The sequence below is a fragment of the Rhamphochromis sp. 'chilingali' genome (genome assembly GCF_963969265.1).
Source record: "Rhamphochromis sp. 'chilingali' genome assembly, chromosome: 1".
NCBI classification, from domain to species: domain Eukaryota; kingdom Metazoa; phylum Chordata; class Actinopteri; order Cichliformes; family Cichlidae; genus Rhamphochromis; species Rhamphochromis sp. 'chilingali'.
In genome coordinates this window covers 26,181,469-26,199,872 of record NC_137929.1, presented here as the reverse complement: position 1 = coordinate 26,199,872, position 18,404 = coordinate 26,181,469, and the positions used below count along the sequence as shown (strand labels likewise).

Genomic DNA, 18,404 nt, shown 5'->3' with positions numbered 1-18,404 from the left:
GAAGAGATGTTTTTAAACGTTGCTTAGCGAGTAAAGCGAGGCAGCGATTGACACGGAGACGATGAAAATGCAAAGAGGGAAATAAGACTTCAGAGGGATCCTACATATGGCGGTTAATTAGGGAGTGGGTGAGGTCCAATTATAGAGCCACCATCCCCCTCTTACACCAACACATCATAGGGTGTTTACAGTAAACATGGTGTCTGTGTATTCACGCCCGTGTGCTAATGATTTCCTCGTTAGTTTTGTAACCTTTACACTTAATGTCAGGTGGAAAATACCTTTGCCTTTGTGTTGTAAAAATAAAAAAACACCTTCAGATAAAGAATAGAGGCATAAATGACAAATTGTTGTCACTACCGTTAATCTTTTGGTCTACAAATTCCTAACTGCAGCCTGCAAATAACTGACTTTATCTATCCAACAATCCCAAAACCAAAGACGTTCAGTGTACGCTGATTAAAAAATATCAAGCCAAGCGTCAAATCCGAACATTTTTGAGGCTACGGCCAAAGAATGTTTGGCATGCGAGCTTGATTTAAGTGATAGGGAGGAAAAAAACAACTAAACAAAAGAATTAAGTGAAAGTATTTCAGACTTCACGTGGAGTCAGAGTGGATGAACCGTGAAAGAAACAAGAAACTGTGTGTATTTCAAGTTGTAAAGGCAACTAACAGGTATGTAAAATCCAGCAGACGTTAAAATGCAAATATATTTGACCAATACTGGTGTGTGTGTGTGGGTGTGTTTGGGTTCATCCTCCAGCCAGTACTTGTAGTATTGCATGTAGGCTTGATAGTGATGTTGTTATAATTCTGGTCATCTGAATCTAAAGATCATGTGTATGTGCTTGCGTGTCTGCCCCCACTAGATTACACAGATACCGCGCATATATTAGTCAGTAGATAGTCAAGTGTCAACAAGAAAACCCGAGTAAGGTTTAGAGTTAATCTCATATTTAGTCCCATTTCAGTACAATCTGAACCAAGCTTAAACCAAAGATGGTCTCTTTATACATCTCTCACTTATGCATGTAAATTAGCAGCACCTGTACTTTTCTTTGTGTGAACAAAGAAATCCGCTTTCCATCATCCTGTTGCACTGGTGTCTCCAGCATGGTTTAAAATATTCCCCACCCTCTCTGGATCTCGGTGCAAAAGGGGTGGGTCTGCCTAATCAGAAAATCCTGTCAGAATTGCATACAGCATCAAGTTTTCCTAGAAACGATTGTGCATTAATTTTCAGGCTGCTGCTTATTTTTCAGCTGCAGGTCTTTCATTCAATTCCAGAAAAATTTCTCAAGTTGTTCCTGAAGGTTGCACAGAAGGTACTAACATATGACATTTATAATATAATGCATAGAATAGTTTGCAGATAGCAGGCAGTGAACTAAACCACATAAGCCCCTACATGGCTTAAAAATATCTTTATTATTGCTACTTTACTACTATTATATTACTACTTTATTACTGTTTTTAACAATTAGAGGAATAATAACATTGCAGCTTTTACTGACTTCGAAGATGACTCATCAGTCTCAAACATACGGACTTGATAATGACTGTAGTCACAATGACAAAATGTGTGCTTGCAGTTGAGATGCAGTGTATGTGTGAACCTGATTATTCTGTCTCTGTTTGTCTCTGCTAAACATGACCTGACCTGACCATATTCATGGATTATTGCCTGTTATTTAATATTGGTTATGTGTTTTCTCAGCTCATTATATTCATGGTGCACAGTAGTCATGCTATAGAGTTTGTTAATACTAAGTTGTATACATTGAGAACAGGGTCACTTCAGTGTACTAAGTAGTAACCTTTCTATCCGGTCGTTAAGTGATGACGTGACGAATCCTACTTCCGGGCCTAAAGTAGTCTGCGTTTAATATGGCTTTTGTGTTGTTAACATGTTTAATGTTTTGTATTTACTTCAATTTAATCTCAAAAAGCTCCTAAAACAGTCAGTGATCACTGTTGACCTCCCTCAGCTTTTATTACCGCTAATCATTTATTTAAGCTCAGTTTTTAAAACCTTAGGATGTAACTACAGCCCAGCCTATGCAGCAGTATATGAATGACTATTGTGGATGGATTATCTCAGTTGTTCTCCTGGCTGAAGTTTGGTCCTTTTACAGCATCCTGCCATGCGATTACATTTGTTCCTGACCACCGAGAACACTCACGTTAACTTTTATCGAGTGGAAAAAAAGTTAGCTTATTCATATTATTCTAACATAGCTGTGTCGCTAGCGGTCACGTAGCACATCATTATATAGCAGCTAGCCAAACTTCAGTAACCCTACAAACGTCACTGCTGTTTAGTTTTCTGTCTTCATTTATGTTGGAAGTGATAACAAAGCTGTACGTTTTAATTTGTTTCCAAAACCCCGCAGTCAGGACATGCTATATTGTATTTAGATAGAAGCTAGCGAGCTAACTTCCTGCTAACTTCTAACTCCGTTAAATGTCATAAATTCCGTTTTCATGGATGCCTGGATGTTAAACTCAATTGTTACACCTGGTAGAGCAGAACGCTGATCATTTTATTAAAGATAAAAGACTTTAGACAGTTTTTCAACTCTCAGTAATGCCATAGTGATCGTTGGATATATGGACCTGCAGCGGAGTTTACGCCCAGACACGGCTAGTGACGTCAGACTTAACGACCGGATTGTCTTCAACTAACAATATGTGTGCAGTTTTATTACAACATAGGCTAGCAATGATTAGCTGTATATCCAGTCTTGCTTTGCAGGGACAGTAGAGCATGAAGCTGAGGTAACATTGTCAGGTCTGTCATATTGTTCCACTTATTGCCGTCATCATTTTTAGCTGGTGAGGTTGAATAGATCCTTAGTTTAGCAAAATCTTTAATTTAAAGGCAACAATTGGTATAATCTTTTAAAACTGGCTTTTTTGTTTGAATGTTTTTGGGTTTTTATTATATTTGCTTGTCATTTAGCACTAGGAACATCTGACTTTCCAAATGGAAGTTTTAGTTTGTGTTTTCAGTTCTGTTGTCTTGCAGACATAAGATACACAAACAAAAGCTAGGCTGGAGATTTGCAAGCTTCACTGCAAGACATTTGCTCTGACCAATCACCGGCTGAAAAGAGGCCATGACATCAGGTCACAGCCTTAAGATGGTAATCACAGCGTGAAATTGGGTATGTATAGCATTCCATTTGCACCAGTGAGTAAGCAGAGGTCACGAGTTCAGTGATTAAGCGCACGTTTGACTTCACGATTTGAAGTTGCATTCAAATTATTCTGTCAGTGAGTTTCTGTTCAGAGCGAAGCAGTAACTGCTGGTATCTCTAGAGCTGGCTGGAGCTTCAGACTGTGTTTTTGTGTTATAGCTGCTTCTTGCTAACTAAGCTAACGCAGCTCACTTTTAAAAGAACATATTGCTGCTTATTAAGGCCTGATGATGGGTCTAAAATCGCCCCCTTGTCTACTCAGTCATTGCTAGTCACTATAGCAACAATAAAATGGCTGACATTATGCGTGGTCAAGTTAGAAAAATGAGGCTGATTTAAGATACAGCATTAGATTTAACTTCAGCTACCTCTCCTGACATTTTGTTTTATTTTCTATTATAACATTTTTTTCTTGCTCCCATCCACCTACTTCTATCCTGTTCTTAAACCTTTGTCTTTCTCCTTTATTTACCTCTCTTGCTAACCTGCGCTCTCTGTTAGCCAACCTTGGAGCCTAAAATGAAGGTAGGTTCAGCTTAAAATGTAATGTATGTTTTGCAAGGAGTCTATAAGGGAACATTTTAAGAGTTTGGGAAACACTGGGAATATTTTTGCTTAGGGTTGGTAACACGAGAAGCCCAGCATTAGACGCTAAATTTGTTGCTTAGCATAAAAGCTAAAACAGGAAATACGACTAGCCAGGCTCTGTCCAAAGGTAACAGATGGTGAAAGATAACAATATATCACAAGATATGTGTTGTTTGGATAGCTCATGGGTTTAAATGAAAACACTAAACTAATATGGTGCACATTTATTCCCTTTTTTTGGATATAAAGTATAAATGAAAACTGTTAGCATTGTTAGCCGTTTTATAACTGTTTTATAGATGTAAAGAAAAATTGTGTACTTTAAGTATACAAGAGTATACTTAAGGACTACAGTCCTTTATGGAGTCCCATAAAGTTTTCCTGTCTTTGCCAGTTGCCTCCATCACTTATTTTATCAACCCACTCTGTTTTTGTGTGGAAGCCTTCTAGTGCTTTTTTCCTGTTCGCTTCATTTTTGTGTTTGAGTTAAAATTGCAGTCATTAATGTTTCAGCTTTGTTGAACTCACATGATAGCTGCATATGTTTTTCACCACACATTAAGGAAATTATAAGCTTCTTTCCTTTGTTAAGTTGATAGTGAGAAAGTTTTATGTGGTTACCAGGAGGTCCTTCTCTCTCTTTATAATCCGATTATGAGAAGTATATTGTTAAGTTGATGCTTTGGTGTTGTGAGTCTGTCACTTTAATAGCAATTTGAATCAACATCCCTGTTTCCCGGGCGGTCTTGGCAATGTGTTTGTCTGTTGGACCAGAGTGTGACTGTAATTACGCAGCCAGAAGCTCTGTGTGTGTGTATTTGTGTGCCTGTGTTTGTGCATGTGGTCATCGTATCTTGCGTACGACTCCATAATGATGATGCAAATGATATGTTGATTCAGGCTTCTGTGCCATCATTATGCTGCACATGAATGAGATCGTCATGCTGGTTAAAGTTTGTGGTTTCCAGCTTGAAAACAGCTGTTGAGCAACATGTGACATAAACACACGGTGTCCTTTCCTTTGTCTTTCTGTCCATCTACAATGTCATAAAGTTAAACAAAGTAGAGTTTTATACTAACTGGGTCTTATTATTTTTGTAGGTTGGCCATAATTTTGATGGTAACAACAAACTTTCAGTCAGTAGCGAGCATTTAGGATTTTCCCATCTGTTGAGTCCGTGCTTCTTCTGCTACTATACAGATGGGTCGTGATTTTCCTTGAAAAGTGTTAGCAAAGCGTATCTGTCCCGGTTCAACAATAAGCAAATGAGTTATGTAGTCCATGAAATGTGCGATGACTTTCTTTTCTACAGCATTTTCCTCGTAAATAAATATGTAAATGATTAAAGTGTGAAAGCAGTCCCAAGTTCAGGTGTTTTACCTAATCACTGTTTTTTTTAATTATCAATGGTAAATACCTCTCACTATTTTCACACATTACGTTTTTTTGTTTTTTTTTGTTTTTTTATAATTAACTACAACTATATTAAAACTGTTAAACAAAAAAAACCCCCAAAATTAAATATATATAACATGCCTTTAATTTTAGACTACAGTCTTTTCAATATAGTCTGATTAGTCAATCTGAGGATGCATCAGTAGACATGTTTGATACTGGGACTCTGTTTGACTCAAGCGTTCACATTCCGATCCCCGTTTAGAACGTCTTTAATGTGCCACTGACAAACGGCACCCATATTATGACAAAAACAACAACTATAAATAGCACGGAGGCTAATAAAAGCTAAAGTAAAATTCAAATTCAAAAACAAACTAATGAAAAATACTACAGAGCAATTTGAGACTGACCTAAATACTACACTCTGCTATGCAAGTACAGATTTTACACTTACTTACATTTATATTTTTAAGTAAAGTCATTTAAAAATAGTCATTTGGCTGCGATGATTTAAGGTTTAACATAAATAACTAGACTTAACAAATGTTAGTCAAATCTGTTTGTTTTTTTCTATCATAGACAAAAATAATTCAGCTTATTTATCAAATTAAGAAATCGCCAAATATCAGTATTGGTATCAATATTAAAATCCTATATTGGTGGGGCCTGATTGCCTTATGTTATGGAACAGCTGGCTGAAACTCCAACAAACTGGCTGTAGTTGGCCAAAAATACCAAATTTTACAATGCTGTTGAGTTATTTATTTTATCAGCTTATGTCTAGTTAGTTAGCAAGGTACTTGCAAGCGTATTAATATTAATCATAGCTTTTGAAATGATCTATATTCTGCTATAGTACAAGCTACATGCTTATCTTAGATTACAGAATATAGTTGTTTCCCAGTCTTCCTGCTGACGCCTCATGATGTAATACCAGTATCCTCTTTCATCGCTGGCGTGGCTCACTTTTTCATTTCAGAAATGTACTTTAGAGGTCTTTACCCTGTGGATAGTTCAGCTTTTTGAAGGATTTAAACTTTTTTACTAGCAAACAATGACAGAGAGCGAGTGTTTGAGACCTTAATTCACTGTGTGTTGTGATAATGTTCCAACATAATACCCCATCAAATTCAAGGCCAAATCTATAAAAAGTAAGACCCACATTGTAATAAACACTGGCTCCTGTTTTGAGTTGCACATTGTGTTTTTTCTCTTCTTGGACCTTTATTTTGTGTTTGCAATTTTTTAACATCTGCATTTCTGTTGTCGCCTAGGAGCCTAACAGTACACAGCCGACGCTGATAAACCTGAAAGTTGATCCGGAAGGATTCTTCCTCTACTGGACCATAGGTGCTGGCCAGGTGAGACGTACTCGATGTCTTACACACACAGAGTTACACACATACAAACTGATTACCTTCAAAGTCGGCCAAATAGACTGTCGCACATCTCCGAAGTACTCGGACACGATCAAATACAAATGAGCCACTCTAACCATAATGGGTTTTTAATGTACCATCATGAGTGCTAATATGGATATTACACTTGTTATTTGTCTACTTTAACACCACTACATAGCTACGCTCCCACTTCTCCTACATATTTCATCTGTCTTTCTAAATTGCTGTTTCTTCCTCAGCTCTTTGTGTCACTTATTGTGGTTTTACCGGCCCATTAGTTCAACCAAAATGGGTTTCATCAATTTGTCCTGGCCTTGTTTGTCTCCTGTTTTCTCCTGTTCACTCTGATCCCTGTAGTCTTTGTGGTTATCAGCAATCCTCCATCTCTTTTCCCCCCCATTCATGTGTTATTGCTTTCCAACATCCGTCCTTCCTCTCCTTGACTTTAGAGGTTACGTTTAAGCCATTAGTTTAGTAATATTGGATTTTGCATTTTAGGCATTCAGCAATAAACTGGGAATTGGCAGCATGATGGTGATTCTGACTGTGGTTATGTATGTAGATGTATGGGATCATAATGAGTTATTCCTTTGATATTGGAGTATGGATATGGTAATCTGCTGTCATGGATAAACATTTCCATAAACAAATCCTGTGAACAAAGCTGCCCTTCTGTTATATAGTGAGATATAGGCAATATCTCACTGTTATCCTTTTACTCATCTCTTCACATAACCGGTATATCTCGGTTATGGTGGTCTGGTCTGTACATTTTATAAGGCTTTCTGGATCAAATGACATTACAGGGGCAGCTCAATTAACTCCCTCCCACACGCGCTTACACACAAACAAAAGTCTTTCCCAGTGACTTTGTTTTTCTCCTTCCCTTTCTTCTGCATGCACAAACCTTCTCCCTCTTTATTTCTGGCTGTCTGTTTATCCAAAAGGCATGTAAGGAATGACCTGTTGATAGGCAATATTATCACTGGGTTCTGTCTGCGTGTTTTGCAGTATGTGTATGCACTGCATGTGTGCGCATAACTGGGCCAGAGCACACGTCACGCTGTCGGCCTGCACATGTGTCAGCATGTGTTTGTGCATTCACATAACAGACACAAGCTTTAAATACTCATTCTATCCTGACGTCTTACTTATATGTGTGTGTGTGTGTGTGTGTGTGTGTGTGTGTGTGTGTGTGTGGTATTAGGATAATAGGCCATTTGTCGCCTGAGGTGCAACTGTGACACTGTTTAGCAAAGAGTCAGATTGTCAGTCATTGAATGTTTTCAACAAGGTGGTAAAGCTGCTCACTGTGACTGAAGATAGTTTCACAAAAAGATGACTTGAGACAGCATTTGAGGAAAGAGAGGAAAGGGACAACACATTGTTTCCAATGTCACTGATTAAACAGTGTACATCTTTAGTTTTCTCGGAGTCATTAGAGAAAAAAAATCAAAATAGGTACACTCTATGCACTTTCTTTTTGCAAGCTTGATGCCTAAATTACCCACAACACAATTGTACCAGTAGTTTGGACAGAGATCCGTATAGACTGAAGCAGAGGTGAGAGGTGGACCGGACACTCTTTCCCTACCCACAGATTTATCACATGTTTGTAGATTTTATATATTTTATTATTATTATTATTATTATTATTATTATTATTATTTATTTATTTATTTATTTATTTATTTATTTATTTTTTTACTATTTAATTTGTAAAAATGTGTATACACACACACACACACACACACACACACACACACACACACACACACACACACACACGTAGGAAAATATTTAGTATACACATCCAGAAATGCATACACTATTATATATTGTACATATATTTATTAGTTTCAGGTTGGCCATTCTTGTATTTTGCTCGTTTGTGTTGTTGTGTTTGCACATCTCTGTTGCTTGTGGGGCTCGCACACAAGAATTTCACTCGCATGTGCTGTGCCAGTGTGCCTGCACATGTGATGTGACAATAAAAGTGATTTGATTTGATTTGATTTGATTTGATGTTGCGCTTTGAAAGAACATCATCCGGTCTTTAAGTCTGACGCCATTAGCTGTTTCTGGGTCCAAACTCCGCTTCAGGTCCCAACGTCAAACGAACACTGCGGCATCACTGAGAGTTAAACTGTCTAAATTGTTCAATCTTTAATAAAATGATCAGTTTGGCTGCTCTGCCAGGTGTAACAATTAAGTTTAAAATACAGGCGTCTGTGAAAACAGGATTTATGAAATTTAACGGAGGTCGAAGTTAGCAGGAAGTTAGCTCGCTAGTTTCAACCTAAACATAATATACTATGTTGTGACTGAGAGATTTCTGAAAAAATTAAAATTCACAGCTCTGCTATAACTTCATATATAACTGACAGACAGAAAACTAAACAGCAGTCACGTTTGTAGGGTTACTGACGTTTGGCTAGCTGGCATATGATGCTACGTGGTGGCTAGCTACACAGCTATGGTTAGCATGACATAAACACATTAGCACAGTGACGCTGGAGGATGAACGTTAACCTTTTTACACTCAATAAAAGTTAACGTGAGGGTTCCTGATGGTTTTGGAGAAATGCAATTGTATGGCAGGATCCTGTAAACGGACCAAACTTCAGTCAGAGCCACTGATATAATCCATCCACTGACGTTTTTTAGGGGTTTGTTTAGGTTAAATAACAAGATACAAAGCATTAAAACCATTAAAAAAACAGCCTTAATAATTGCAGAGTAGTTTGGACCTGGAAGCAAGGTTCATATGTTATCGCTTGAAGACCGGATTGTATTGAGTCCATGTTGTTCTGTCACAAAGTGAAATAGACCGGTTTCACATTACTAATCAATTGAATTAATGCGAGCTTGAGCTTCATTTAGAAGAGTTTTTGAGACCTCTACATCATCAGTGTGATTTAAAACCTGAATAAGTTGCATAAGTTGAGTAAATTTTTAAACATTAAGTTGCATAAAAATGCCAGAAGTACCAGAAATGTACAAATAAAAACTCATATGGGCTAATTTATATTTCATTTCTTTTTGTTCTTCCTAAGTTGCCAAAAGGTTCAATAAAAACACTTCAGTTTTTTTTTGTTTTTTTTTTAAATCTAATTTTCCAGCAGTTATTTTGTGGTCCAGGCTTTACAGAGTTAAACAACATTTCCATGATAAACAGCCGTCTGTTACACACATGCTGATTCCTTATTTGCTTGACTCTAAACACTTCTACACATGCTCCGTAGTCCTGAAACTTTTCTAGACTTCACCACCATGCAGCTGCACGTGAGATTGTTTAGTGGGTGGGACAGTTCCAGTCTTTTACTGGCCAATTCTCTAGTGCCAAGCTGGTGTTGTGCTTGTTTTATACCCATTTAGAATAGAGCGGGCAGTAATTGGGTAGATGTGCCCTCCCTCCTGCTTGCTCTATCAAGGCAGCGCCCTCACCCAAACCCAACAGGGTGTTTCTAATCGTGATGATCTACAGCAGAGAAACTCCAGCCATGTGTGGAAAAAGGCTGATTAGTTATTACATCATTTGCGTTGTGGTGTTTCTTTATTTATTTATTTTTTGAAATAAGAAGAACATTAGTTTAATGCCTCCTTTGAAATAAAGTTGCACTAAATGCCAGATTAGATTTAATCCCTGTGAGTGTGATGAAAGAAATCTAGGTGGACTGTCTGTCAAGCCGACTCCAGTCCATTTGCTTGCGTGAACCCAGTTATGCAAACAATGGATTTTCATAATATCAGATTTTATCTTTCCACTACACCAATGCCTAAGTCGAGGAAGATTCCCCTCTGCCTTACTGGAAATGCAAGCAGCGAGCGCTGGTAGTGCCGCCTCATTTGCCTCGTGTGCCACAGTGTTTGACTTTTCTTTCATTGCTGCCTTTTGTCTTTGTTAGTGTTGGCATGACTAAGGCCGATTGTGGTCCCCATTCTTACTTCAGTAGTGGGAATCCAGCTCTCTGATGACCGCGGCCACGAAAAATCCTTAAAAACCTTCAGGCCACCAAGGCTAATTACAGGGAAACACTGGTGTCCTTGACATGGATAGGGTCAGACTGGCAGTGACTAATAGTGTTTGCTCATTATGTTGGATGTTATGTTGAAAATGACTGGCCAGTGCTGTTATATTTGTTTCTTCAGCTTTTCTCAGAATGAACAGCAAATGAGAATCGGGCTCGGGGAAATCTTCCTTGCAAACGTCCTGTTGCTCGTGTTGTTGAAAATAGGCGCACCTGAATGTATAAAAATGCACTCGGGCTTTACAGAAGTCCTAATTTAAAGTGGCTGTAGTCATTTCAACGATACCAGAGTGAAGCTTCAATTCAGCGTTGCGACTCCCCAGGAGATTTCCAAGCAGAGCTGAAAAGAAAGAGGACACTGCAACACAGATATCCAGCGATCATTAATGAGAACAGTTAATACGCTTTTACACAGATGACAAGGGTATTCTGGAAGAAACCCATTTCTCTGAATAGAGCCACCCAAAATATTGGCTCTCCAGTGCATTTTTATATTTTTGCCACTCTGACATTTAAATGATAAAGAGCAGAGATTTACACCAAAGTCATCTATGAGGATTTAATTTGAGGATTCTTCCCAGTTGACTTGATCAAGATCTATTGCATCAACCTGATTCATTTAATTCAGGGTGCCCGTGGTCACTGAGTGGAACTGGATCACTCACTAGAGTCATTTTTAGAATCTCAGCAAAGGCCTGGAAGGACATCGAAAAAGTCCGCAACCCAAAAATGTCAAAAGCACTTTTCTAACAACTTAAGAGGATGTGTTGTACCACAAAGGTGGCATTGCATTTTATTTAGGACAGGCACGCAAGCATGAAAGCTCGACCCCTCCTCTGGATTTCATTTTGAGCGGAGTTTCTCTTCCGTTTCCCGCCCAGCATATAGTTCTTCTAATCGCTGCAGCTCAACAGTAATGTCATAACATGAAATAAATTTACTCTGTGGATGAAAAGATGTTGTTGTGAATAACTTGAAGAGGAGCTGACCACCCAGGATGCAGTGGGGCCATTGATTTGAAAAAAGAAAGAAAGAAAAGAAGTAAACTTGTGTTGAGAAGAGCATCCCTAACAAACCACTTAAATATTGGCCTACGTGCAGCCCAGGGGAAGCATGTTTCCATCCCTTTTCCTCTTCCTTCATCCGTCACCCTTCTATTACCCTCCTTTTATTCCGCGCTGACTTTATTTGGATTACCTGCCTCCTTTTTCTCACCTTTTCACATAACTTTTCCTCATGAAATCTGGTTTATCTCAGTCGCTTTGAGCCTTTTCACCTTTTTCACCAGGTAATTCTCTCCTCATCCTGTCTTATCTCCATCTGCGTTGTGTCACCTTTGTCTCAATCTTCGCTTTGTTTAACATTTCCCTTTAAATATATCTCTACTTTTCTCTTCTTTTTTTCCAGGGTCTCATTTATCTCCGTCTCTTTGCTGACACTTTTTCTTCACGGCGATTTTCTTCCTGCTGATAATTTCTTTCTCCATCCTTCTACAGCAATCTTTCACATCTCTTCCTCTGCACCTCCCCCTTCCTTGTCTTTGTTATCGCCCTCTCTCCATCTTTGTGTAACGTCCAGAGGTTCGGCTTATGAGACCTCTGACGTATGAGTGTATACTCAGAGCCCAGAACGTCCCATAAGTCTTCCGTTGTTCTGTGGAAGAGCTTTGTCCTGGGAAACATCACACATTAAATAAATCCTTCTGCGAGAGGTGTTTGGTGTGCGGGTTTATCCATTCTCAACTCTGCTAGTGCCGATAACGACCAACTGTTGCTGACAGAAACACAAACACACACGCGCTGTACACAGTGGTTGTGGGCAGACACACCCCACCGTGCACTGGTCTGCACTGTTTTTCCCCCTGTCTTTCACTTCACTGTGCTCCTTTCTTTGCCTCTGAGATAAAGGAACATGACCAGTAACAAGAGTTTTCTCTGTCTAGTCAAAGAACAACTTCACTTCAACCGCTCTTTACACTCTTTTGGTATTGCATTTATACATCATTTGCATGTTCATTTGTTATTTTGGCCTCAAAACAAATTACTTGATTTGCTTTGAGCAAATAACAGCTCAGCAAAGTTTCTAATTTAAACTTTAAATTTGTTTATTTTTTTATGGTTATTTAAAAAAACCTGGCTTGGGTTCAAATAAGCTCTTTTTTTTGGTAATCAGCCTGTCATTTCTGAGGATTTATGGAGGCATTAAATGTTTTCCCATGACATTATGATGAGTAACATGTTGTTGGATGAGATGCCTCAGCACACACTGCAAATGTAACCGTCCTAAATACAAGTTTTCTTTGACCTTACTTAACTAACCTAAGGCATGTTGTAGCAGACCGCTATGGTCCAATAGGAACCCAGTATGGAGGAGCTTTCTAGGAGGCATTGCAGCCCTCCAACCCTTAAGCAAAAACTTAGCACTTTGGCACTGTCGAGGAAAAAAAAAAAAAAAACCCTTTCGGTCATCGTTTCGTCTTCAGATCTGTAACAGTAAAGGCTTGTGACCTGCCATAATTCTTAACTCCCAAAGACCCCACTTGAGTAAATAGCTGTGGCTAAATGCTGAACGCAGAGTGCATGCCAGTGGTCGCGGGTTACACAAGATCCACATGCACATCCCATACCCACACATCTGTTACAACATATGCTTGCAACTTCCTGCTAATTCTGCAGCGTGTCCTTCTGCTGTCCTCTGGCCAAACTTTCCTCCTCTTTATATTTGTGTCTTAACCTCCTAGGACCTGTCGTCCACATATGTGGACATCACATTTTGAGGTGTCAAGACCAAAATACAAAATTTTGCTCTAAAAGGGCCTGATATCCACTTACGAGGACATTATGCTGCCGCTGTTCTATCGAAATTTAAAACGAATGTCCTCATATCTGGATCTCATTTTTCTCAGAAGCAAAAATCAGTAAAAAAAAAGAAAAGAAAATCAGGTAATTCTTTGTTTTTACATTCATCAGGTCCCAATCAGCCCAAATAGCAAAGAGAAATTGAAAATGCTATGAAAGAGTTCGGGTCTTAGGAGGTTAAATTAGGTATCATGCAGATGCTACTGGGGTTAAAAGAACAGTAAGGTTGAGGCGAATGGAGCATATTTGGATGGATGTTAAACTACAGCCATAAGTACATAAAAATGTCAAAAGTTTATTGTTTGCCATTTTAGTTTCTATGCATTTTTTATTTTTTGCTGTAAGAAATCATCCTATGAGAGGGAGCAAGGGACATTTATAGCCCGACTCACACGGCTGACAAAAAAACATTGAACCTGCAATCTTATATTGCAGTCCTACTGAGGCCTATTGAAGCTGGGTGCCAGTTTCCCCTTAAACTCCTGTTTTCGCCTTTTTCTTATAGTCGCCCTCTATTGCTATTTTTATACTAAACTGACAGCCAAAATCTGTGTAAATCTGCCAGTATGTTCAACCACTGCACATCGCTTTGTGACTACTGGCTAGTCACTAGTAGACATTCAAGGTTCCAGTCACTGTAATGTATTTACCATCCTTCCATATTCTATCAGTGGCGTCCTTGGCTGGTATTTGCATTCATCTCTTTCTGCAAAGCTGAGAAAAGTTTAACTCGGGACGAGCGCCCAGCTGATAAAGGCTGCTATAGATGCCAGCGCCGATGTACCGATACTGCTGATATGTTGCTTGTGACCCATGCACCTTGCATGTCCTGTGGTTATTTAAATGCTGTGATGGATTAGCCTGCTAATAAATCAGCACTTGATTTATTAGCATTTATTTATTTATATTAATTTAATTTATTTATCAACCACTGAGCGTGGCTGAGATTTTCCCATTTCTTCTTGTCAATCCAACTTCCATCTACCATTTGTTTCACTGCAGAGTAAATGTCTGGGTTAAACAGAATAGAAACGGGAAACGAATATGGCGGGATGTGATGAGTCATATGGTTTTAAAGACCAACGCCAGCAACGCACATCTTTAGTGTTTTTCGCTTGGTAACAGTCCTGACAGTGCTAGCACGGATGATCATTTCCAATGAATAAAACTGACCTCAATTCAGTTCTGTACTTTCGATCCTGGTGGAGAGCAGCCTCAGCTGTCACCTGGTTTGAGGTGAAATGCACCTCGCCCAATGACTAATCTTCCCGTTTGCTCGGTTTTACACTGCCTGTCCTTTCTTTCACACGTTTGGCTTCAGCTCTGTCTACACTTCTAATCCTTCTTCAATTTGTCCTTCTCTCCCTGCCGTTTCCCTTCCCCATGTTGCTCTCCCTCTTGGGGCAGCTGGTAGCTATCAGAGGGATAAGGCAAAAGATGTTCCTCTAATATAAACTGAAGGATGACATTTCCTCCCTCTCTGATCTCCATTTCTTTTAGCATTCCACCTCGCTGTCTAGGTTTTCTGTCCTTGTTCTTCCTCTAGATTTTAATCAATGAATACATGTTCTCACCAGTGTTTGGTCTTTTTTGTTTTGTTTTTTTGGGGGAACAGCACTTCTAATCTCTCACTCTCTCTCTCTCTTGGCGTGGGAAAGTGGGCAGGAAGTAGTTCAGACGCGGCATGGGGGTTCTGGGGAATTTTTTTTTGCCCCCTCTTCCCTCATCCCTCCTCCCTTCTTCTACTCTTCTTGAATTCCCCTTGTTCTGTCCTTCCTCCTTCCACTTGTCATTTCTTCCTTCTTTCCTTTAAGGTGTCATATCGATACCACCTGGGCTTATAAACATTTGCCCCCTGAGGGATGTAACCTGTGTCTCAGACTTCCGGTTTGGTCGGTGATTTTGCACGCCTTCACCAGACTGACGTGTAGGACACAAACCACAAACAAAAACCTGCAACGATATGTCAGGTATTGTGTGTGTGTGTGTGGTGTGAGTTTTAAAAAACACCCAGGAGGCGTGAAAGTGATACGAACCATGCAAATCCAACATGACAAAAAGCATTAGGCAGTGGATGAGGCTGAGATGGGATTTTAAATAAGTGTGTATCTCTTTAAAGAGGTCATTTGGTAATAACGTTGCCGTTAATGAACCAGAACCGTATACTGAACGGGTAATAGTGAGTGCATGCATGCGTGTGGATATGCCAGGCTAGGAAGTATAGTAACAGCCTCTTGCAGCTACACAGCTCTGTGTGTGTCTGTAAATGAACCAACTGAATTGTCAGTAAAATGACTGTTGGCAGGTATAAGTAGAGATCTAATAGAGATTATCTCCCTTGCTCAAGTCGGACATCCCCAGAGGAATTAACTCGGAGCGGGGGGCTTGCATAACACACTCTTGATCATCTTTACACACACATATGCGCGCACACAGTGGTTCACAGGGGAAGTTGAGCGTGTCGGCCGATACTTTGACAGCTTCCTCCCCGTGTTTTATTTTCTGTTGACATTATCTGCTCGAGCACATGGCAGACCGAGTCTTCCCATTAACTCCTGTATAGACGGAAACATAGTGACACTAATGCACACACACAGACACGCACGCACAGACAAAAATCACGCACAGTGTCAAAATTCAGTTCTTCTCTGCGAGAAGAACTGAGACGCTGCACGGTATCGAATCCATTGTGTGAGCAGATGCTTGTGCATGTGTGCGTTTCTGTTTGACAGACGTGTCGTTCTCTCGGCGTAGCTAATGAGACTGCCACCCTGTCTCTGTGTGTTTGCGTCTATCAGTATGTGTGGCTTTACTGCTCAAGTCTTTTGCAGTTTCCTGAATTGTGCAGCGTAATGTTTCAGACTCTGAAGTGAAAATGAATATTAAATAGAAAATAAACTTTTGAGCCGCTCAACAGCTGAGCAAACACATTTGTATAAATGTGTTTCACTTGTACTTAGCTTTCACTCTTCTGTCCAGTTCCTCCTAAAACTCTTTAGTGGGGTTTCGAGGTCATTTGATGCCGACTGTCGGGTTCTTTTATTCTGAAGTTTTAGATCATTATCTTGCTGTATAATGAACCGCCAACCGACCAATCTCTCCTCCTTTCTCACCATTTGATAGTGAAACACAGCACCTTTTTCTGCACTACAGCATTTTCCCAGTAAAGATTTAGAGGGTATAGTAACCCAGATTGTTTCAACACAGCCTTTGTACAGAAATGGGATTTGTAAGTAATCAAATGTTTGCACACCTGCAGAATTTTATTGCATAAACCTTCAAGGTCAAATTAACACCTATTGCTTCATGAAAGCTGAAACAACCCGTCTTCTATATATACGTCTGCTATTTTTTTCCCCAGCAGCCTACCACTACCTACCCTTTAACCCTGTATTTTGCACAACTCTGTTGCTTGTGAAGCTCGCACACAAGAATTTCACTCACATGTGCTGTACCAATGTACCTGCACATGTGATGTGACAATAAAAGTGATTTGATTTGATTTGTCCAAGTACAATTTCTTTTTTTTCTTTTTTTTAAACAAGCTCAAAATTTTATTAATACTGTTCTAATAACAATAAAAACTAAGAAAATGTCAATTTTGAGGAAAAATCAGTTATGTCACATTAAACACATGCAAATAGAAACACGACTCACAACCCAAACAATTAGTTCATTCTTTGTTAATTGTAGTTGTGGGTACTCAGGGTATATCTGTCACTGTTTTACTTGCAGGTACAGATTTGGTAATGTGGTTAAACTGCTGGCTCATTTACAGCCTGTAAGATGTACTTAATTTTCTCTTTCTTTAGAGACACCACTCAAATATGCATTTTGATTAGCATAGTATCTGTAAAGACTTGCTTCTTTTGTCGACATACAGACTACTGGCTCGAAGTTGGTAGAAGACATACAGGTGTTTGTGTCTACTTGCCTGCATGTTTATACTTGTTGTCTGAATATACCTGCAAGGTTATTAATCAACACATTAAATATATATTCAACAGTTGCTGCTTTAAGTTAGGCTAAGCTAAGCTACTTTAGCCCGACAAAGTTCTTGCCTGACTTCGTTTCTATCGTAGTCTGTCATTGCCCCTACTCAGACCTATTTCTCCCCAACCAGTTACTTGGAAACCAAGGTATCTGCCTGAATGTGATGGCATGCCAACAACCGGTTTGGCTAGGATTATAATGATGAAAGGGACCAAAGTGAAAGCAGTTCCTCTTCCTCAATTTCTTGTTCAGTAGTCATGCCTGGCAGCTAATATACAGAACTTTCAAATTGCAATATAAAATATCTCAGACATTGGTCACAGCACACACCTGAACAATGCTTAACAGTGTTAAACCCGGCCGTCTCGCTTATAGGCTACTTGAGATTTTTATTTGAGATTTTACAGCATTGAGAATTTAGTTGCAAATTTGCACACGATGGTCACTTCACCCAAACTGAGCTAAACGTCCAGTTCAAATTTCTTGTTTTACAGGCCTGTGAAGTGTGATGGGTTGTGAACTGCACGCGCTTCTATGTCACTGATGTTCTGGTTTCATTGTGAAACAACGCAAACAATAAATTTTGTGAAGTAGACAAACCCAGGAAAATGATTTATGCTGATTACAGTTTCAGGTTCAGCTGAGGATACGAGTGTGACTGTAATGTCAGTTTCAGTATCAAACTCAGTTTTAAGTGTGTGTGTTTGTGTGTGTCGTGGGCTGCGGGTGGCTGCACACGAGGGCCTTGTTCAACCCGGCACTGATCCATGCGTGTTTGTGTTTCATGACCAATCATGATTAGTCCAACTGTTCTTGTGTTTTACGAGTTTTCATGTGCGTGTTCAGCCCGGTTCACCCTGTTTTTATTTGCACTTTGAGACACTGTGCGGTGCTCATTTTGTTCAAGTCCCCTCTCAGTCTTGTTTTTCGTCT

The 18,404-nt window shown here is 39.4% G+C and overlaps 1 protein-coding gene across 2 annotated transcripts in view; it reads left to right on the top strand.

Moving 5' to 3' along the window:
• Window positions 1-18,404, top strand: part of plcb3 (phospholipase C, beta 3 (phosphatidylinositol-specific)) — a 56,644-nt gene that overhangs the window by 11,084 nt on the left and 27,156 nt on the right. For both annotated transcript variants that reach the window (XM_080875343.1, XM_080875342.1), the window contains exon 2: window positions 6,464-6,550. In XM_080875343.1, the coding sequence (XP_080731469.1) occupies window positions 6,464-6,550 (87 nt within the window). The remainder of the gene's footprint in view (window positions 1-6,463; window positions 6,551-18,404) is intronic.